The 23,710-nt window shown below is 46.3% G+C and overlaps 1 protein-coding gene and 1 long non-coding RNA gene across 2 annotated transcripts in view; both read right to left on the bottom strand.

Moving 5' to 3' along the window:
* Positions 1-2,275: 2,275 nt before the first annotated feature.
* LOC121232965 (alpha/beta hydrolase domain-containing protein 17B-like) overlaps positions 2,276-23,710 on the bottom strand; it is a 31,485-nt gene continuing 10,050 nt past the window's right edge. Inside the window, exons 2-3 of the mRNA XM_041121538.1 lie at positions 3,470-3,649; positions 2,276-2,560 (exon numbers count right to left, since the gene is read on the bottom strand). Of these exons, the coding sequence (XP_040977472.1) occupies positions 2,341-2,560; positions 3,470-3,649 (400 nt within the window). The 3' untranslated portion in view covers positions 2,276-2,340. The remainder of the gene's footprint in view (positions 2,561-3,469; positions 3,650-23,710) is intronic.
* LOC121232987 lies at positions 7,905-21,730 on the bottom strand. The gene is made up of 3 exons (XR_005931793.1): positions 21,720-21,730; positions 17,883-17,888; positions 7,905-8,231 (listed from the first exon to the last, which is right to left on the bottom strand). It is a non-coding gene; the product is annotated as an uncharacterized LOC121232987 (long non-coding RNA).

Raw genomic sequence — 23,710 nt, 5'->3', positions numbered from 1 at the left:
GAACAATTAAGCTGCATAAGGCCTTAAAATTACAAGCACAGTGTGCACTGTTGGAATATTACTTTGTTTACAAATTAGGCTACTGTATTGGCTTTGTGTGGCAAGGTTTTGGTAGCGGGGGGGTTACAGGGGTGGCTTCTGTAAGAAGCTGCTGGAAGCTTCCCCTGTGTTCGAGAGAGAGCCAATACCAGCCGGCTCTAAGACGGACCCGCCGCCGGCCAAGGCCGAGCCAATCAGTGATAGTGGTAACGCCTCTGTGATAACATTTTTAAGAAGGAAAAAGTTGGGACAGGCGGTATTCGGCAGCCGGAGAGAGGAGTGAGAACATGTAAGAGAAACAACCCTGCGGACACCAAGGTCAGTGAAGAAGGAGGGGAAGGAGGTGCTCCAGGCGCCGGAGCAGAGATTCCCCTGCAGCCCGTGGTGAAGACCATGGTGAGGCAGGCTGTCCCCCTGCAGCCCATGGAGGTCCACGGTGGAGCAGATATCCACCTGCAGCCCGTGGAGGACCCCACGCCAGAGCAGGTGGGTTCCCGAAGGAGGCTGTGACCCCGTGGGAACCCCGCGCTGGAGCAGGCTCCTGGCAGGACCTGCGGATCTGTGGAGAGAGGAGCCCACGGAGCAGGTTTTCTGGCAGGACTTGTGACCCCGTGGGGGACCCACGCTGGAGCAGTGTGCTCCTGAAGGACTGCACACCGTGGAAAGGACCCATGCTGGAGCAGTTCGTGAAGAACTGCAGCCCGTGGGAAGGACCCACGTTGGAGAAGTTCGTGGAGGACTGTCTCCCATGGGTGGGACCCCACGCTGGAGCAGGGAAGAGTGTGATGAGTCCTCCCCCTGAGGAGGATGAAGCGGCAGAAAACAACGCGTGATGAACTGACCGTAAACCCCATTCCCCGTCCCCCTGTGCCGCTGGGGGGGTTGGTAGAGAAGCCGGGAGTGAAGTTGTGCCTGGGAAGAAGGGAGGGGTGGAGGGAAGGTGTTCTGAGATTTGGTTTTATTTCTCATTACCCTACTCTGGTTGATTTGTAATAAAGTGAGTTAATTTTCCCCAAGCTGAGTCTGTTTTGCCCATGATGGTAATTGGTGAGTGATCTCTCCTGTCCTTATCTTGACCCACAAGCTCTTTGTTATATTTTCTCTCCCCTGTCCAGCTGAGGAGGGGGAGTGATAGAACGGCTTTGGTGGGCACCTGGCAACCAGCCAGGGTTAACCCATCACAGCTACTTATAATTAAGTTTATCTTTCATAGTTTTATTCAAGCAAAATGCATTCAAGGGAAAGGTGTCTTACAAAGTTTATTTTACTATGAGTTAATATAAAAATGTCAACATTATCTTCTCGTCCCCTCCCCGCACTGTCCTGGAGTGACTGGTGAAATTTCCACACAATACTCCAAAAACAAGCTCTTACACTAAAGCGCCAAAAGTAAGCCTGAACAGACATCTGCAAACTTGCAAATTGTTTATTGCAAAGTTGGATAAACTTCTAGGTTCTTTCTATTGAAATACTGCATCTCTACAATGCTTAAAAATATGTTGCCCACAAAGTTTTTCTAAGTTCTAAAAGGCTTACTGATTTCAAAGAAGTACTTAGTGGCCTTAGTAGCAATCATGTAAATGATATTTATGTTATAAAAATGATAACTTGTGACATTATTTTGGCAAGACCAGGATCACTGAGAAGATGATTGGGTAAATTTGACTCTCATCTTTCAGGTTAAAAAAAAACAACCAAAACCCCAAACAACTAATGCAAAACTAAGCACAGAAGACATGAAAAATATGGCAAAAGAAATCTATTTTGAGCCCCTCCCTCTATAACAGGGCATAGGTCATTTCCAGTGACTGTCTATTCTCATTATATATATGACTATTTGCTCAAATGTAATGGCTATTGCATTTTTACAGGACAACTGTTTAAAAGTCTGTTTTTTACTTTACACCTGTGCAAGAGAGTAAGTCACAGTACATTTTGAGATACTTAAAAAAAAATATATAAATTTGGTTTTGATATGCTAAAGCATTTGGCAACACTTTTACAGCATTTCATTTTATATAATTAATATTTCATACAGTATTGTGATTTTTTTGTATATCTAAAAAGAAAAAAAACCCTCAAAGTAATATGAACTTCCAAGCTTTACTGCATGATCATGTCATTCCAGTTTATAATACTGGCATTAAAGCCTTCATTAATTATGTCGACAAATCATTACCTGTACATTTAATGAAGGCAACCAAAATTATTTCAAAGCACAACCTGCAGATTTTGTTATGTATTTATCAAGGTGTGCAATTCTGCAGTGAAATGAAAAAGCATGTAAATATACGAAGAAGATTACAAGTTCACCAGTTCCTGTGACAAGAACTGTTTTAATCTTTCAAGGTACTGTCCATAGAGTTCCACATCATTATGGCCTGCTCCTTCTACCCACAGTGGTTCTACAGGTCTCTGGCAACGCTCAAATAGTGCTAGGCCATGTGAAAAGTCAATTACTTCATCTTCAGTCCCATGGATGATTAACACAGGAGATGTTATTTTAGAGATTTTGTCAATGCTGTAAGAAAAAGATTATATCCATGAACAGAGTCAGCTTTATTAAACCTCCCTGAAGGACCAGAGAGTCTTAATTTAATTTTTTGTAATGGCTAAAAGTACACTGCATAATTAAAAGTACAATGTGTAATTAAATTTTAAAATTGTTTAAATCACTAGAAATTTAGATATTAACAACATCCTGGAAGCCATTAGAGTAGCATATGCAAAACTACACAGAAAGGAAAATCACTAGTGGAAACTACTAGGATTGCATAACAGAGCAATCAGTGTTAAAATGGTATTCATTACCATGTTCACTTTAAAAATCAAAGTCATTGGACTGATAAAAATACTGCTTCAGAGTTTTTCCTCAATAGAAAAAGAGCCTGTCAAAACTGGAAGAATTTTGGCTCTTAACTTTTGATGCTCTATGGGAAACTCCTTAAAGATAGATATTTAAAATGCAAGCAATTCTTCTAGCAAAGTGTGCCAGTTTGTAATAGCCAACTAATGGCATAGTTCTGAAATACATGACAGGACTCTATTTACTTCAGTTAAGATCTATTTATTTTTTCCAGTCTTTGCTACTTATAGAAATACATGCAAAAGATTATTTATAGTCACCCAGAGTAACAATTCACTGCAAGAGAACTACTTGTTAGTATTTAGGGGTTATGTATAGGAAAACTAATCACTTTTACATAGGCACCCACTGAAATGATGCATGATATGAAAAATCTAAAAGATTTACAAGGTTTTGTAAACTCCCTCAAATGTTTCTAATTTTTTTCATTCACTCTGATTATTCTCCAATTATTGTTTTTAAACTGTTTAAAGAAAATTCAGAGTATTTGCCATATTACTTGTTTCCTTATTCTACAACTTCTGTAATAGAAAAAACACATGCACAAAAAATCCCACAACTCACTTTGGGAATGCATCAAAGCAGTAGGTCGTCTTCATATCAGGAAAAGCTACTCGCATTCCTGAGGTCAGTGGAGAATGAAGAATTACAGCAGCACTTTCATACCTAGCAGCAAGATCCACAGATGGTACTGTTCCTATACTTTGGCCATATATAATAACATTTTCAGGGCGAATTCCATACCTAGAAAATTAAAAATGTTAACAGAAACGTCATTTAAAATTAAACAGATTGGTTTCTACAAAACTAGACAAAAAAGCCCCTCTGTAGATAAAAATTTCCTAAAGAGGATAAACTATGAAACAGGAGCTGGTAGAACAAGTAAATATGTTTTATAACATTTCTGACTTAAAATAAAAGGAAAATTATTTACTTTGTATTTGCAGTACTTTTTTTGCCTTATGCCCTGAATGATACTGAAATATGGGTTTATTTTTTTTAAATATGGATTTGTGAATGCAGTTACAACTTCTATACTAGTTGTATACCTTTACTGATAACACTAGCGGACCTGCAACAAAAAAATGATTAGAGCCTTACTTACTACCTCGATGGTTATCAAGTGGAAAGTGGTCAAACATGCAAAAATTTGGTCAGCTTTACTATTCTGATATTTGGTAAAAGCTAAAAGCTGGTAACTCTGCTCAGCAATTTATGGGGATATCGTGGTTTAACCCCAGCCAGCAACTAAGCACCACACAGCCGCTCACTCACTCCACCCTCACCCAGTGGGATGGGGGAGAGAATCAGGAAAAAAAAAAAAGGTAAAACTCGTGGGTTAAGATAAGAACAGTTTAATAGAACAGAAAGGAAGAAACTAATAATGATAATAACAACAATAATAAAATGACAATAATATTAATAATAATAGGATTGGAATATACAAAACAAGTGATGCACAATGCAATTGCTCACCACCCGCTGACTGACGCCTAGTTAATTCCCCCCAGTTTAGATACTAGACGTGATGTCACATGGTATGGAATACCCCGTTGGCCATTTTGGGTCAGCTGCCCTGGCTCTGTCCCCTCCCAACTTCTTGTGCCCCTCCAGCTTTCTTGCTGGCTGGGCATGAGAAGCTGAAAAATCCTTGACTTAGTCTAAACACTACTTAGCAACAACTGAAAACATCAGTGTTATCAACATTCTTCTCATCCTAAATCCAAAACACAGCACTATACCAGCTACTAGGAAGAAAATTAACTCTATCCCAGTCAAAACCAGGACAGGGGATGTAAATGATCCCTATACAGACAGTATCTAGAATATTATGGATTCTGTGTAATAGCTGTGATGCTTATTTTTTATCACAGTTGATTTGACACATAGGTAGGAAGAGGAATATCAAACCTAACCCACAATTGAGACAGCCCAGTAAGCTCTAGAAAATTAAAGTCAAAGCCCCTTATACATAGATGAATCCACTCTCACTTTTTCCTGTAATGTATTGGGTCTGGCTGAGATGGAGTTAATTCTCCCCATAGCAGCACTCATAGTGCTGTGCTCTGCATCAGTAGCTAGAAAGGTGTTGATAACACACCAGTGTTTTGGCTACTGCTGAGCAGTGCTGGCACAGCATCAAGGCTGTCTCTCCAACATTTTTGCCCCCCCCTCAACAGCAGGCTGGGGCTGGGCAAGATCTTGGGAGGGGACATAGCCAGGACAGCTGACCCAAACTGACCAAAGGGATATTCCATACCATATGACATCAGGTCAGCTATAAAAGCTAAGTAAAGGGAGATGGAAGGGGGGCATTCGTTATTTTACGTTTGGCTTCCGGAGCAAGCATTATGAGTACTGAAGCCCTGCTTCCCAGGAAGTGGCCAGACATCGCCTGCTGATGGGAAGTAGAGAATAAAATCTTTTGTTTGCCTTTGCTTTCGCACACAACCTTTGCTTTTGCTTTACTAAACTGTCCTTATCTCGACCCACGAGCCTTTTGTTATATTTTCTCTCCCCTGTGCAGTTGAGGAGGGGGAGTGATAGAGCGGCTTTGGTGGGCACCTGGCACCCAGCCAGGGTCAACCTACCACATGTAATTAGCTGAGGTAGACAACTGAGTTGTGAAACATGAAATTGACACATATACAAGTCAGATCTAATATATTTTTTTGCACTAATGCGGACACAAAGAGGATCTGATTCCCAAGTAACACAGCAGTACTGAAAAAGCCTGTAAGCAGATAATTATGCTGGCAAATGCATTATTCACAGCAGAAATGAACTACTGATAAATCAATCTATATTATCAAAACACTCTTAGACACACTTCTACAGTCAGTACCTGTAGCACCTTTTTCTTATATATTTGGGATTGGAAATACCTTAAATATGAAGGAATACATAGCATCAGGATAAGTTTAATGACTGCCAAATGGCTATATTCCTAGGACAGACAACAAACTGTTTTAAGCTTACAGGAAGGCTGCAACCTCTCTTACAATAGATGCATGCATCCTTTCTGGAAATGCCAGGACAGCAGAATCAGACGAGAACACCCACATCCACAGAGGACTTTTCAAATTGGTCCCTTTTGCACAGCCCCAGTAAAGCCAGTGTATTGTGTTTGCATGGCAAGGTTTTGGTAGCAGGGGGACTACAGGGGTGGCTTCAGTGAGAAGCTGCTAGAAGCTTCCCCTATGTCCAACAGAGACAATGCCAACCGGCTCCAAGACGGACCTGCCGCTGGCCAAAGCTGAGCCAATCAGCCTCTGATAACATTTAAGAAGGGGGAAAAACTGCTGTGCAACAGCAACAGCAGCTGGAAGAGAGGAGTGAGAATATGTGAGAGAAACAACCCTGCAGACACCAAGGTCAGTGCAGAAGGAGGGGGAGGAGATGCTCTAGGCGCCGGAGCAGAGATTCCCCTGCAGCCCGTGGTGAAGACCATGGTGAGGCAGGCTGTCCCCCTGCAGCCTATGGAGGTCCACAGTGGAGCAGATATCCACCTGCAGCCCGTGGAGGACCCCACATTGGAACAGGTGGATGTGCCCCAAGGAGGCTGTGACCCTGTGGGAAGCACACCCTGGAGCAGGCTCCTGGCAGGACCTGTGGCCCCATGGAGAAAGGAGCCCATGCTGGAGCAGGTTTTCTGGCAGGACTTGTGACCCCACGGGGGACCCATGCTGGAGCAGTGTGCTCCTGAAGGACTGCACCCCGTGGAAGGGACCTGTGGTGGGTTGACCCTGGCTGGATGCCAGATGCCCACCAAAGCCACTCTATCACTCCCTCCCTCAGCTGGACAGGGGAGAGAAAATATAACAAAGGGCTTGTGGGTCGAGATAAGGACAGGGAGAGATCACTCAACCAATTAACATCATGGGCAAAACAGACTCGACTTGGGGAAAATTAATTTATTGCCAATCAACCAGAGTAGGGTAATGAGAAATAAAACCAAATCTCAAAACACCTTCCCCCCACCCCTCCCTTCTTCCTGGGCTCAACTCCACTTCCGAATTCTCTACCTTCTCCCCCCTTCAGCGGCGCAGGGAGACGGGGAATGGGCGTTGGGGTCAGTTCATCACACGTTGTCTCTGCTGCTCCTTCCCCCTCAGGGGCAGCATCCAGCCATGTGTGGTGGGTTGACCCTGCTTGGAGGTCATTTCATCATAGAAGGCTATCAAGTTGGTCAAGCATGATTTCTCCATGCTGACTACTTCTGATGACTTCCTTGTCCTCCATGTGCCTGGAAATGGTTTCCAGGATTAGCTGCTCACTTTCCCAGGGATCAAGGTGAGGCTGACCATCCTGTAATTCCCTTGGTCCTCCTTCTTGCCCTTATTGAAGATGGGGGTGACACTGCCTTTCCTCCAATCCTCAGGCACCTCTCCAAATCACCATGATAATTCAAACTTTATTGAGAGCGGCCTTGCAATGACATCTGCCAGTTCCCTCATCACTCATGCATGCATCCCATCAGGGCTCATGCACTTATATATGTACAATTTGCTTAAGTATTCCCTAATCAGGTCCTCTTCCACCAAGGGTACATCTTCCTTGCTCCAACCTTTCCCACTGGACTCCAGGGCCTGAGATTCCTGAAGGCCAGTCTGGCTTGTAAAGACTGAGGCTAAGAAGGCATTTGGTACTGTCCTGGCTTCGGCTGGGATAGAGTTACTTTTCTTCCTAGTATTTAGCTTTATAGCTCGGTAGGCCCATGACACCTCAGGCCATCAGGGAAGAGATGCAACATATAGATGGGCTTGTGATCGAGGAGTGGACTTGACCATGGATACTATTGCACAGGTTATCCATGAATGTGAAACATGTGCTGCAATTAAGCAAGCCAAGCGGTTAAAGCCCCTGTGGTATGGAGGGTGATGGCTGAAATATAAATATGGGGAGGCCTGGCAGACTGAGTATATCACACTCTTACAAACTTGCCAAGGCAAGCGCTATGTGCTTACAATGGTGGAAGCAACCACTGGAAACATATCCTTTGCCCCATGCCACCACCCGGAACACTATCCTGGGCCTTGAAAAGCAAGTTTTATGGCGACATGGCACCCTAGAAAGAAATGAGTCAGACAATGGGACTCATTTCTGAAACAACCTCTTAGACATCTGGGCCAAAGAGCATGGCATTGAGTAGGTATATATCGCATCCCCGAACATGCACCAGCCTCCGGGAAAACTGAACAATACAATGGACTGTTAAAGACTACACTGAGAGCAATGGGTGCTGGGACATTCAAACATTGGGATAGACATTTAGCAAAAGCCACCTTGTTAGTCAACACTAGGGGATCTGCCAATCGAGCTGGCCCTGTGTCCTGGTTTTGGCTGGGATAAAGTTAATTTTCTTTCTAGTAGCTGGTATAGTGTTATGTTTTGGGTTCAGTATGAGAAGAATGTTGATAACACACTGATGTTTTCAGTTGTTGCTAAGTAGTGTTTAGGCTAAAGTCAAGGATTTTTCAGCTTCTCATGCCCAGCCAGCAAGAAGGCTGGAGGGGCACAAGAAGTTGGCACAGGACACAGCCAGGGCAGCTGACCCAAACTGGCCAAAGGAATATTCCATTCCATGTGACGTCATGCCTAGTATATAAACTGGGGAGAGTTGGCCCAGGGGGGCAGATCACTGCTCGGGGACTAACTGGGCATTGGTCAGTGTTGCGTTAAAGGGTAAAGAAGTTTGGCAGAAAATAAACCCCCTTGCATTCTATCTTATCCTCAGATGTCAGAGGGGCCGGGGGCAGCTAGGTTTAGTTTCTGAGTAATGTCCAATTCAGCGCTATAAGTCGGGTTGTGTTCAATATGCTGAACTATCATGATGACGGATGCACTAATAGCATACTGCACTCTCAGCTTAGCTGCATTCAACACACTAGAATTACCAGACTTAGGGAGTTTGGTTGCGTTAACAAACTATCACGACTAGATTAATGAGCAGCACAGTTTATTAAAGCAACAGTACAGGTTCTTTTGGATTGCCGGTGATAAATACACTGTCTGCAAAGCACGTGCAAATGATAATACAGTTGACTACAAGCGCATTAAATTATGAAAGAAAAGAGCTCTAAAGAATTCTAAGTTTCCCGGGGAAGCACTTGGTACAGCTGAGGGTTCAAATCTTACCCAATAGGCGTCCCTATGGGGGGGGAAGAGAGGTTCAGCCCGTCGACTGATCCCAGAAGTCAGCGATGTCCTCCCAACTTGTATATGATGGTATCTTCCCTAATAGTCTTCCTCTTTTTGGGTCTTTTTATACTATTTTTCCTTTTAGGAGGGGCTTGAGTGACTCTAGTCATACATACCTTTACTTTGATTGGTATAAAGCTCTCTCGCTTTGCTTTTAAAGGTATATGCTAGAAAAAATTCAGAGTGCATGCTCACTGGGGGGGTGGTCACACCTTGGAGGTGGGTAACTTTTGGGATGGAGGTGTGTTCTGGTATTATAACGAGCTAAGTTCACCCAAAGGACATGGTGTTGCAAGTCAGTACCCCAGAACTGGACACGTGTGATATAAATCAGAAGTAGGGCAGTAGGTTGACAGAACCTTCCCTTGAAGGGGGGGGTGTGTCATATCGATAAGTCACCTCCAGCAATCATTCCACAGTCAGTGAGTGGTGAGCAATTTCATTGTGCATCACTTGTTTTGTATATTCCAATTCTTTTATTGTTATTATTATTGTCATATGTCCTGGTTTCAGCTGGGATAGAGTTAACTGTCTTCCTAGTAGCTGGTACGGTGCTATGTTTTCAGTTCAGTATGTGAAGAATGTTGATAACACTGATGTTTTCAGTTGTTGCTAAGTAGTGTTTAGACTAATGTCAAGGATTTTTCAGCTTCTCATGCCCAGCCAGCGAGAAAGCTGGAGGGGCACAAGAAGTTGGCACAGGACACAGCCAGGGCAGCTGACCCAAAGTGGCCAACAGGGTATTCCATGCCATGTGACGTCACATCTAGTTTATAAACTGGGGGGAGTGGGGGCAGGGGATCGCCACTCGGGGACTAGCTGGGTGTCGATCAGCGGGTGGTGAGCAATTGCACTGTGCATCATTTGTACATTCCAATCCTTTTATTATTGCTGTTGTCATTTTATTAGTGTTGTCATTATTAGTTTCTTCTTTTCTGTTCTATTAAACCGTTCTTATCTCAACCCACGAGTTTTACTTCTTTTCCCGATTTTCTCCCCCATCCCACTGGGTGGGGGGGAGTGAGTGAGTGGCTGCGTGGTGCTTAGTTGCTGGCTGGGGTTAAACCACACCACCTGCCCTGAAGGACTGTTATGACAGATGGAGCCCAAAGTCATGGACTAAATTAACTCAACAGACATTTTAGAGGGATGGCCCATAGACTAAGGGAATGATATCTGTGTGTATATATCAAAAGACAGGAAAGGTGGTAGTGATTAACTGGGATATATTGGAAAGTGTGGGACCTGGGCATGACATAGATGGTATAGAATAAGGGGTGGATATTGTCCTGGTTTCAACTGGGATAGAGTTAATTTTCTTCCTAGGAGCTGGTATAGTGCTATGTTTGGGATTTAGGATGAGAATAATGTTGATAACACACTGATGTTTTAGTTGTTGCTGAGCAGTTCTTACACTAAGTCAAGGACTTTTCAGCTTCTCATGCTGCCCTGCCAGTGAAGAGGCTGGAGGTGCACAAGAAACTGGGAGGGGACACCTGACCCAAACTAGCCAAAGGGATATTCCATACCATATTACGTCATGCTCAGCATATAAGTTAGAGGGAAAGCTGGCTGAGGGGCCACTGCTCCGGAACAGGCTGGGCATCAGTCGGATGGTGCTGAGCAATTGTTTTTCATTTGCATCACTTGTTTTTCTTGGGTTTTATTTCTCTCTCTTTTTGTTATTTCCCTTTTCATTACAATTTATTATTGTTATTTTATGTTATTTTATTTCAATTATTAAACTGTTCTTATCTCAACCCACGAGTTTTCTTCCTTTTACTCTTCCGATTCTCTCCCCCATCCCGCTGAGAGGGAGCAAGCGAGTGGCTGCATGGTGCTTAGTCGCCAGCTGGGGTTAAACCACAAGAGGTACCTCTGTTTTTTCCATGTCCTGTTGTCGTGGTTTCAGCCCAGCCGGTAACAAAGGACCACGCAGCCGCTCGCTCACTCCTCCCGCCCCCCTCCGGTGGGATAGGGGGGAGACGGAGAAGAGAAAAGAAAAAAAACTGGAACCTCGAGGGTTGAGATAAGGGCAGTTTACTGGGACAACGCAAAATAAGTTACAACAACAACGACGGTACTAATGAAAGAGTATACAAAAAAAGAGTGATGCACAGTGCAACTGCTCACCACCCGGGACCCGACGCTCCGCCACTTCCCCCCACCGAAAGTCGAAAGAGAGCAGGAGACCCCTCCCCCCGGCCCACTCCCCATGTATATACTGAGCATGATGTCACATGGTATGGAATAGCTCCTTGGCTAGTTCAGGTCAGCTGCCCCGGCTATGCCCCCCCACCTCCCAGGTTCCTGTAAAAATTAACTCTACCCCAGCTGAACCCAGGACATTATCCACCCCTTATTCTATACCATTTACATCATGCCCAGATCTTACATTTTCCAATAAACCACTACCACTTTCCTTGTCTTATATATAGATATATATGTATATGGACCCCCCCGACACACACACACACAAATAGTATTCCCTTAGTCAATGGGTTATCCCTCCAATGTGTCCATCAATTTTATTTAGTCCATGACTTTGGGGCTCCATCTGTTGTAACACTTCTTCAGGATAAGAGAGATGGTGTGAGGTGTTGGGTTGTTGTATACTGTCTCTGGAACTTCTGGCTGGTACATTTGATGCAACCCACACCCTTGGTCTGCAGGTCGAAGATGTTGATCTTGAGGAAATCGCTGGGCGCCAGTTCAAGTTCTATCACTGTTGTTCTTGGCTCAGTTTCAAAGTCCATTCTTCAGTCATTTGGGTAATTCTTACAGTAATACCCTTGATATGGCATATAGACACTATAGATACAATGACATACATTGGCAGGTTATTTAGCAGTTAAATATCATACAGCCTAGTTCACTGGCGGTTCTCTCCCAAAATCAAATCTCCCTGAGGTACACATCGAACTTCCCCATCCTTCTGTATCACCCACCAGGTGTACCCAGGTCCCTGAGCAAAAACAACTCCTTGGATGGGTTTGTGTCTGCGTGAGGGAGGACTAACCCAGACTGTCTTTCCTAACATACTCCTCATGCGCACTACAGGGACTTTATCCCCTTCTACAGTATGTGGAAGTCTTGGTTGGGTGGGGCCCGCCCGATTGGTGGATCCTCTAGTATTAACTAACCAGGTGGCTTTTGTTAAATGTGTATCCCAATGTTTGAAAGTTCCACCCCCCATTGCTCTCAATGTAGTTTTCAGCAGTCCATTGTATCGTTCGATTTTTCCGGAGGCTGGTGCGTGATAAGGGATGTGATATACCCACTCAATGCCATGTTCTTTGGCCCAGGTGTCTATGAGGTTGTTTCGGAAGTGAGTCCCGTTGTCTGACTCGATTCTTTCTGGGGTACCATGTTACCATAAGACTTTCTCTTCAAGGCCCAGGATAGTGTTCTGGGCAGTGGCGTGGGACACAGGATATGTTTCCAGCCATCCAGTGGTTGCTTCCACCATTGTAAGCACATGGCACTTGCCTTGGCGGGTTTGTGGGAGTGTGATATAGTCAATCTGCCAGGCCTCCCACTGTTTATATTTCAGCCATCACCCTCCATACGACAGGGGTTTTAGCCGCTTGGCTTGCTTAATTGCAGCACATGTTTCACATTCATGGATAACTTGTGCGATAGTGTCCATGGTTAAGTCCACCCCTCGATCACGAGCCCATCTATATGTTGCATCTCTTCCCTGATGGCCCGAGGTATCATGGGCCCACTGAGCCATAAATAGCTCACCCCTACGTTGCCAGTCCAGGTCCACCTGAGACGCTTCAATCTTGGCGGCCTGATCTGCCTGCTGGTTGTTTTGATGTTCTTCAGTGGCCCGACTCTTGGGTACATGAGCATCTACGTGGCGTACTTTTACCACTAGCTTCTCTATCCGAACAGCAATATCTTGCCACAGTGCGGCAGCCCAGATGGGTTTACCTCTTTGCTGCCAGTTGCTCTGCTTCCATTGCTGTAGCCACCCCCATAGGGCATTTGCCACCATCCATGAGTCAGTATAGAGATAGAGCACTGGCCACTTCTCTCTTTCAGCAATGTCTAACACTAGCTGGATGGCTTTCACCTCTGCAAACTGGCTCGATTCACCTTCTCCTTCAGCAGTTTCTGCAACTTGTCGTGTAGGACTCCATACAGCAGCCTTCCACCTCCGATGTTTTCCCACAATGCGACAGGACCCATCAGTGAACAGGGCATATTGCCTCTCATTTTCTGGCAGCTTATTATACAGCAGGGCCTCTTCAGCCCGTGTCACCTCCTCCTCTGGCAACATTCCAAAATTTTTGCCTTCTGGCCAGTCCATGATCACTTCCACAATTCCTGGGCGACTGGGGTTTCCTATGCGAGCCCGTTGTGTGATCAGTGCGGCCCACTTACTCCACGTGGCATCAGTTGCATGATGTGTAGAGGAGACCCTCCCTTTGAACATCCAGCCCAGCACTGGCAGTCGGGGTGCTAAGAGGAGCTGTGTTTCAGTACCAACCACTTCTGAGGCAGCTCAAACTCCTTCATATGCTGCCAATATCTCTTTTTCAGTTGGAGTATAGCAAGCCTCGGATCCTCTGTATCCCCAACTCCAAAACCCCAGGGGCCGGCCTCGGGTCTCCCCGGGTGCTTTCTGCCATAGGCTCCAGGTAGGGAAATTCTCCCCGGCTGCAGTGTAGAGCACATTTATAACATCTTGTCCTGCCCGGACTGGTCCAAGGGCTACTGCATGAAAAATCTCCCGCTTAATTTGTTCAAAAGCTTGTCGTTGCTCAGGGCCCCATTTAAAATCATTTCTCTTCCGGGTAACTTGGTAGAGAGGGCTTACAATCAGACTGTAATTTGGAATATGCATTCTCCAAAAGCCCACAACACCTAAGAAAGCTTGTGTTTCCTTTTTATTAGTCGGTGGGGACATAGCTGCTATTTTGTTGATCACATCCATTGGGATCTGACGATGCCCGTCTTGCCATTTTACTCCTAAGAACTGGATCTCCTGTGCAGGTCCCTTGACCTTACTTTCTTTTATGGCAAAACCAGCCTTCAAAAGGATTTGGATTATTTTCTTCCCTTTCTCAAAGACTTCTTCTGCCGTGTTGCCCCATACAATGATGTCATCAATGTATTGCAGGTGCTCTGGAGCTTCACCTTTTTCCAGTGCAGCCTGGATCAGTCCATGGCAAATAGTGGGGCTGTGTTTCCACCCCTGGGGCAGTCGATTCCAGGTGTACTGGACACCCCTCCAAGTAAAGGCAAACTGTGGCCTGCACTCCGCTGCCAAAGGAATGGAGAAAAATGCATTAGCAATGTCAATTGTGGCATACCACTTAGCTGCCTTTGATTCTAGTTCATATTGAAGCTCTAACATATCTGGCACAGCAGCGCTCAGCGGTGGCGTGACTTCATTCAGCCCACGATAATCTACTGTTAGTCTCCATTCCCCATTAGATTTCCGCACGGGCCATATGGGACTATTAAAGGGTGAGTGAGTCTTGCTGATCACTCCTTGACTCTCCAATTGGCAAATCAGCTTATGGATGGGGATCAGGGAATCTCGGTTGGTGTGATATTGCCGCTGGTGCACCGTCGTGGTAGCAATTGGCACCTGTTGTTCTTCAACCTTCAGCAACCCCACAACCGAAGGGTCTTGAGAGAGACCAGGCAGGGTAGACAGCTGTTCAATCTCCTCCGTCTCCAATGCAGCTATACCAAAGGCCCAACGGTACCCTTTTGGGTCCTTGAAATACCCCCTCCTGAGATAATCTATACCAAGGATGCACGGGGCCTCTGGCCAGTTGCAATGGGGTGTTTATGCCACTCATTCCCGGTTAGACTCATTTCAGCTTCCAATACGGTTAGCTCTTGGGATCCCCCTGTTACACCAGAGATACAGATGGGTTCTGCCCCTTTATAACTTGATGGCATTAGGGTGCATTGTGCACCAGTGTCTACTAGAGCCTTATATTCCTGTGGGTCTGATGTGCCAGGCCATCGAATCCACACTGTCCAGTAGACTCGGTTGTCCCTCTCCTCCACCTGGCTGGAGGCAGGGCCCCTCTAATCCTGGTTAGAATATTCGTTACTCACTTTTCGCACACGTGAATCAGAAGTCCCTTCAAGAGGATCAGAAATGAGATCATTCCATCTACTGCGTCTGGGGGACTGCTCATGGGAAACTTGAGCAGCAGTTTTCCAAGAAGAATCCTCTTTTCTGGTTGCTTTTTCTCGCAACTCCCGTACCCATGCATCCAGGACTGAGGTAGGTTTTCCATCCCACTTCCTCATGTCCTCTCCATGGTCACGCAGGTAAAACCACAGGTTAGCCCGTCGTGTGTACTTTCTCTCTCCTCTCTCTTGGGCAGAGGAATGCTTACTCCCAATAGCTGCGATGCGGGCCTGTACAGGTGGGGAGGAAGACATATCCACTTTGAATTGCTGGAACTCTCGGGACAATTCCTCTACAGCCGAGACACAGGCCCGTAGGGAGGAAGAGAGACTTCCTTCGTATTGCCGGAGTTGGACAGCCAATTCATCCACCGTTTGTCCATGGCCTTCTTTCCAGGACATTACTGCCAATGAGTTGGCATAGGTTGGTGGTGCACTTCGTAGAAACTTCCGCCACATGGGTTGTGTGCATTGGACTTCATCTGGGTCTATGGGTGACTGCGCATTTTCTGGATCATTATAAATCACCTCCAGCACGGCTAATTCCCTCAGGTACTGGATACCTCTCTCCATGGTGGTCCACTTGCCTTGGTGACATGTAACTTCATCCTTGAAGGGGTATCTTTCCTTCACACCTGACAGAAGTCGCCTCCAGAGGCTGAGGACTTGTGTTTTTCTCCCAATCGCCTTGTCAATGCCCCCTTCCCTAGACAGAGATCCCAACTGCTTGGCTTCCTTACCCTCTAATTCCACACTACTAGCCCCATTATCCCAGCATCGGAGCAGCCAGGTAACAATGTGCTCACCTGGGTGGCGGCTAAAATCTTTTCGCATGTCACGCAACTCACTCAGGGATAGAGATCGGGTGATTATTTCAGGTTCTGCCTCTTCCTCCTGTTCTCGTGATGACCCTGGTTCATCTTCATCTCTCACTGAGCGAACCGATTTCTTTGTGTGTTTCTTTTTCTGTACAGGGGCGACTGATACTGGCACAGGTTGGTTCTCTGGTTTAGCTGCAGTATCTGTCACCGGGGTTGGGGTAGCCGCGCTGCCTGTTGCCGGGGTAGGGGTAGCCACGGTGCCTGTTGTCAGGGTAGGGGTAGCCACGGTGCCTGTTGCCCTGTTTTCCATCTTTTCCCCCTTTTCTCCCTGAGGGTGCTGCCTAATATCAAGCAGTGTTTGGTAGATACTGGCCAGGGCCCAGCACAGTGCAGGAAGTTGTGCGTCTTTGGAATAGCCACAGCATTTTCCTTTCAAATATTCTACCACTTCATGAGGGTTCTGTAGTTGTTCGGGAGTGAACTTCCAAGCCACTGGGGGTGAGAAGTTCTCTAGATACCTGCCCATATCCTCCCACATGCCGTGCCACCCATGAATATCCAGCTTTGGGGCAGATCTCTGGGTGGTACTCTTAAAGAGCCTTTTTGTAGCCCTAAACAAGACCTGAAACATATTCAGGAGGCATAGCACTAACAGCACACTGGCTTGCGCATCCCAAGGATATTCAAAGTTCTCAAAAGCTGTTGTAATTAGTCGGAAGGAGAAAAGGGAGGGAAACGGACAGGGGGAAGTATCCCCCCCTAACTTCCCCATGGATTGGCTGTAATTACCAATAAAATCCGATAGAAGGTGCCCAAAGTATGGAAATGATATCACTGCCTCATACAGATACCAGCTTAACCTCATGACCAGTGATGTAATCATTTCACAAGTCGACATTGCCCAGTACAGCAAAATGATAATCCCAATCACTCTCCCAGAGGTGAGAAACGTAACTACAGGCAATACATAGAGCATATAAGGACTTACAAAACGCCACCATGTAAACAAATTAATCAACATTGTGACTAACATCTATTTATCTAATATAAGGAATGCGTATGACAAATTTGTTTCAACACGCTCTGGCCAGATCTGTCGTTATCTCAACCCTTCGTGCCCCACGTTGGGCGCCAAAAAGGACTGTCGTGGTTTCAGCCCAGCCGGTAACAAAGGACCACGCAGCCGCTCGCTCACTCCTCCCGCCCCCCTCCGGTGGGATAGGGGGGAGACGGAGGAGAGAAAAAGAAAAAAAACTGGAACCTCGAGGGTTGAGATAAGGGCAGTTTACTGGGACAACGCAAAAAAAGTTACAACAACAACGACGGTACTAATGAAAGAGTATACAGAAAAGAGTGATGCACAGTGCAACTGCTCACCACCCGGGACCCGACGCTCCGCCACTTCCCCCACCGAAAGTCGAAAGAGAGCAGGAGACCCCTCCCCCCAGCCCACTCCCCATGTATATACTGAGCATGATGTCACATGGTATGGAATAGCTCCTTGGCTAGTTCAGGTCAGCTGCCCCGGCTATGCCCCCCCACCTCCCAGGTTCCTGTAAAAATTAACTCTACCCCAGCTGAACCCAGGACACCTGTGTAACCAGGTCTCCTGCCTCATTCAGCAGCAGGCCCACATGTTCCCTAATCTTCCTTTTGTCACCAGTGTACTTATAGAAGCCCTTCTTGTTCCCTTTGACATCCCTAGACAGATTCAACTCCATGTGGGCTTTGGCTTTCCTAACTGCTTCTCTGCAGGCTCGGGCAGTGTCTCTGTATTCCTCCCACATTACCTGCCCCTGCTTCCACCCTTTGTATGCTTCCTTTTTGTGTTTGAGTTTTGCCAGGAGCTCCTTGCTCATCCATGCAGGCCTCTTGACATTTTTGCTTGACTTTCTGCTCATTGGGATGGACAGCTCTTGAGCTTGGAGGTGATCCTTGAATATTAACCAGCTTTCTTGGACCACTCTTCCCTCCAGGGCTTTATTCCATGGGACTCTTCCAAGCAAATCCCTGAAGAGGCCAAGGTCTGCTCACCTGAATCTTAGCGTTGTGAGCTTGCTTTTTGACCTGCTCCCTCCCCTCAGAATCCTGAACTCCACCATCTCATGGTCACTGCAGCCAAGGCTGCCTTCAACCTTCACATCCTCAACAAACCCCTCCTTGTTGGTGAGGAGGTGTATGAGGTCCAGCAAAGCACCTGTCCTTGTTGGCTCTTTGTGCTGGTTTTGGCTGGGATAGAGTTAATTTTCTTCACAGTAGCTTGTATGGTGCTATGTTTTGGATTTGCAATGAAAACATTGTTGATAATACAAGGATGCTTTAGTGCTTACACAGAGTCAAGGCCTTTTTTGCTTCTCACACTGCCCCACCAGCAAGTAGGCTGGGGGTGCCCAAGAAGTTGGGAGGGGACGCAGCTGGGACAGCTGACCCCAACTGACCAAAGGGATATTCCAGACCATATGACATCATGCTCAGCAATAAATGCCAGGGAAAAGAAGGAGGAAGGAAGGATGCTTGGAGATATGGCATCTGTCTTCCCAAGTAACCGTTACGTGTGATGAAGCCCTACTTTCCTGGAAATGGCTAATCATCTGCCTGCCAATGGGAAGCAGTGAATTAATTCCTTATTTTGTTTTGCTTAAGCACACAGCTTTTGCTTTAGCTATTAAACTGTCTTTATCTCAACCCATGACTTCACACTGTTACTATTCTGATTCTCTCCCCCATCCCACTGTGGGGGAAGTGAGCGAGCAGCTGTGTGGTACTTAGCTGCCTAGCAGGGTTAAACCACAACAGTCATTTTGGTGTCCAGCATGGGTCTCAAAGGATTTGAGATAACAACAGATTTTATTGGAGTGTGCTAGACTGAATTTATAGCTGTTATAATTGTTTAGGTATTAATTGGCAGGCTCATGTACTTGCCATGGGGCTTCCTTGCCTTACTGTATATTAGAGTCTAGTGCTTGTTAGTGGCTGTTTTTTGCTGCTGTACTACTTATCATCTTACTCTACTGTGCCTGGGAACATTTTGATAACAGCAATGGCAATGTGCCTGGGCTGGCAGATTGCCAGGGCATCGCTGCTTTTTCTGTGCTGCTGTACTGGACAGGCTGGAACCCCAGTATGAACTCAAGTCAAAGAGATTATGATCTCTGGATAAGTTCATGTGGGAGCAGATACACCTCAAGGCATCTGTGGCTGTGGATAAGTCTAGGCCGCAGCAGGTATAGCCCTGAAGAGACTGTGGCCCATGAATAAGTCCACACTGGAGCCGGTACACCCCTAAGGGGCTGTGGTACGTGGATAAGTCCACACTTATGGGGGAGTGAGCAAGCAGTTGTGTGGTGCTTAGCTGGATACCAGGGTTAATCCACAACACTCCTCTATCACTTGAGTCAGGAAGTTGTCATCAATGAACTCCAGGAACCTCCTGGATTGCTTATGCCCTGCTGTGTTGTCCCTCCAGCAGATATCAAGGTGGTTGAAGTCCCCCGTGAGGACCAGGGCCTGTGAAGGTGAGGCTGCTCCTAGCTGTCTGTAAAAGGATGGATCCACTTGTTCTTCCTGATCAGACAGCCTATAGCAGACACCAAATACAATGTCATCCATATGGGTCTGCTCTTTATTCCTTACCCATAAGCTCTCAAGTTGCTTATCATCCATCCCTAGACAGAGCTCCATACATTCCAGCTGTTCTCTCACATAAAGGGCAACTCCACCTCCGCATCTTCCCAGCCCATCTTTCCTAAAGAGCCTGTATCCTTCCATTGCAGCACTCCAGTCATGCAAGCCATCCTACCATGTCTTTGTGATCTCAGCAAGACTGTAGTCTTGGTAACTGCACACAGAGCTCCAATTCCTTGTGTTTATTCCCCATGCTGCATGCATTAACATAGCAGCACTTCAGAGAGGAACCACGCATGCCGATTTCCCAGAATGTGTCTGAGGGGGTGGGGGTGGTGTGTTTCCCATAATGGTGCCTTGCAGACACTTCCTTGCTTACATGCAAATACTGGAGGTGATCCCACTTAAGCCCTGTTTTGTTGATTATGTATTCCCTTTCATTTCATCAACTCCAGCTCTTTACTTGTCAATCCTGTCCATCACTCCCACACAGGGCTGCTGGTAACTCTCTGCCTCCCCTCCAGTTCCTAGTTTAAAGCCCTTCTTACCAAGTCAGCCAACTTGCTGGCAAAGAATTGTTGTGGAACATTTTTAGCTAATGATCACAAGAGCATTCCAGACGCCTTTAGAAGGCCTTGAACAGAATAAACAGAAGACAAAAATAAGAAAGATAGCAATTAGAAAAACACAGGTGCACATTCCACGATAAAGAGAACTTGGCACAAATAACCTCACTTCGGCAGTTTATCTTGACCAATTAGACTGAGACAACTCTTGTATGTTTTAGTTAGTATAACCAATTATGTTTTATGTTTATGCGCGTGTACAGTGTTGATATAACCAATCATTAAGTGTAACTGGGCGCGTGGACAGTGCATGAATAATGTGTGCAACCAATAGTAAAATAGCTAAACGCATGTACAGATGTAACTAATGTATAAAATGATGTCTGATGCTCTAGTAAAGTGGACTTCACCTGATCACATTGGTCTGTGTGTGCTGTCCTGTGCCTCCGCAAGAATGAAGAAGCATCAAATCAAAATATATTGGGTCTGGCTGGAATGGAATTAACTTTCCCCATAGAAGCCCTCATACCCCTGTGCTTTGTATTTGTAGCTAGAATGGTGTAAGTAACACACCAATGATTTGGCTACTGCTAAGCGGTGCTCACTGTGGTGGGTTGACCCTGGCTGGACTCCAGGTGCCCACCAAAGCCACTCTATCACGCCCCCTCCTCAGTTGGACAGGAAGAAAAAAATATAGCAAAAAGCTCATGGGTCAAAATAAGGACAGGGAGAGATCACTCACCAATTACCATCACGGGAAAAACAGACTTGACTTGGGGAAATTAATTTAATCTATTACCAGTCAAATCAGAGTAGGGTAATGAGAAATAAAACAAAATTTTAAAACACCCTCCCTCCACCCCTCCCTTCTTCCCAGGCTCAACTTCACTCCCAACTTCTCTACCTCCTCCTGCTGAGTGGCACAGGGGGATGGGGAAAGGGGGTTGTGGTCAGTACATCACACATTGTCTCTACCGCTCCTTCCTCCTCACACTCTTCCCCTGCTCCAGAGTTGGGTCCCTCCCACAAGAGAATCCTCCACAAACTTCTCCAGCATGGGTCCCTTCCATAGGGTGCAGTCCTTTGGGAATGGACTGCTCTAGCATGGGGGCCATATGGGGCCACAGGTCCTGCCAGAACACCTGCTCCTGTGTGGGCTCCTCTCTCCATGGGTCCACAGGTCCTGCCAGGAGCCTGCTCCAGAGCAGGCTTCCCACAGGGTCACAGCCTCCTTGGGGCACATCCACCTGCTCTGACATGGGGTCCTCCACGGGCTGCAGGTGGATATCTGCTCCACTGTGGACCTCCATACGCTGCAGGGGGACAGCCTGCCTCACCACCGATCGGCTCAGCTTTGGCCAGCGGTGGGTCTGTCTTGGAGCCAGCTGGCATAGGCTCTATTGAACATAGGGGCAGCTTCTCACAGAACCCACCCACTACCAAAACTTTGCCATGCGAACCCAATACAGTTTGCACAGCATCAAGGCTGTTCCTCCAACCCCCCCACCCCAAAGGCCAGTACGCTGGGGGCAGGCAAGAGTTTGGGAGGTGAGGCAGCCAGGACAGCTGACCCAAAGTGACTAAGGGGGTATTCCATACCATATAGTGTCATGCTCAGCAATAAAAGCTAAGAGAAAGGAGGAGGAGGGGGCATTCGTTATTAAGGCGTTTGTCTTCCGAAGCAACCAATACATGTACTGAGGCCCTTCTTTCCAGGAAGTGGCTGGACATCATCTGCTGATGGGAAGTAGAGAATAAATCTTTTTGTTTTCCTTTGCTTCCTCATGCAGCCTTTGCTTTTCTTCATTAAACTGCCTTTATCTCAACCCACGAGTTTTTCATCTTATTTTCTCCCCCCTGTCCTGCTGAGGAGGTGGAGTGAGAGCGCAGCTTGGTGGGCACCTGGCAGCCAGTCCTTCCTGGCACCCAACAAGGGGCATAAAGAATTCAATACAAGAAAAGTAATTGGGAGAGGTGGCAGACAAAACACGGACTGAACATTGCTAGAGAGCAAAATAATTGTGAGGAATTGTTGTCATCAGAATTGTGGTGAAGGGACAAGGGGTAGAGTGTGCATAAATTGTCCACCATTGTCAGTATTGTGATGATATTATTTGGATTTTAGCGTGGGGAATTCTTTTTGTTGATGCAAGTGAAGTTTGTGAAGATTGTGTGATGAATGTATATCATTGTTGAGGCAGTGGTAGCGCCTCTGGGATAACATATTTAAGAAAGGGGAAAAAATGCTGTGCAACAGCAGATGGGAGAGAGAAGAGTGAGAATACGTGAGAGAAGCAACTCTGCAGACACCAAGGTCAGTGAAGAAGGAGGGGGAGGAGGTGCTCCAGGTGCTGGAGCAGAGATTCCCCTGCAGCCCATGGTGAAGACCATGGTGAAGCAGGCTGTCCCCCTGCAGCCTATGGAGGTCCACAGTGGAGCAGATATCCACCTGCAGCCCCTGGAGGACCCCACGCCGGACCAGGTGGATGTGCCCTGAAGGAAGCTTCAGCCTGTGGAGAGCCCACACTGGAGCAGGTTTTCTTACAGAACCTGTGGCCCCATAGGGTACCCTCTCACTGGAACCGTCCATTCCTGAAGGACTGCACCCTGTGGAAAGGACCCATGCTGGAGCAGTTCGTAAAGAACTGCAGCCCATGGGAAGGACCCACGTTGGAGAAGTTCGTGGAGGACTGTCTCCCGTGGGTGGGACCCCACACTGGAGCAGGGGAAGAGCATGAGGAAGATGGAGCAGCAGACATGAAGCATTATGAACTGACCCCAACCCCGATTCCCCCATCCTCCTGCACCACTTGGGGGGAGGAGTTAGTTTTGGGAGTAAAGTTGAGCCCAGGAAGAAGGGAGAAGTGGGGGGAAGGTGTTTTTAGGTTTGTTCTTATTTCTCATTATCCCACTCTGTTTAATTAGCAATGAATTTAAATTTCCCCAAGTCGAATCTGTTTTGCCCATGATGGTAATTGGTGAGTGATCTCCCTATCCTTATCTCACCCACAAGCTTTTTGTTCTGTTTTTTCTACTCTGTCCTGTTGATGGAGGAGGAGTGATAGAACAGCTTAGTGAGCACCTGGCAACCAGCCAAGGTCAACCCACTACACAACAGAAAAAAGTGACATCAGTATTGGTCACTTAAACAGGGCCTTAGAATTACAAGGCAACCTGAAGAAAGAAAAAGTGACAGTTAAGGGGCTATACTCTAAGTTGAAGTTCAGATAACAAGAGCCCAAAAGATATGCTGCAAAACCTGTTAATATCTTTGAAAACTCATTACGTTGATCATAACAATGCAAATGCAAACACTACTATCCACTCAAGTAATGCTAGGTATCTTGTGACAGGATAGACAGACCTTCATTTTTGGGGGTGTTTTGTTGTTGGTTTTGTTTTGTTTGTTTTTAAAGCTGTGCTCACCT

Source organism: Aquila chrysaetos, assembly GCF_900496995.4.
Source record: "Aquila chrysaetos chrysaetos chromosome W unlocalized genomic scaffold, bAquChr1.4 W_unloc_2, whole genome shotgun sequence".
Classification (NCBI taxonomy): Eukaryota; Metazoa; Chordata; class Aves; order Accipitriformes; family Accipitridae; genus Aquila; species Aquila chrysaetos.
The sequence above is the reverse complement of the archived record's forward strand: the minus strand, read 5'-3'. Positions and strand labels throughout refer to the sequence as shown.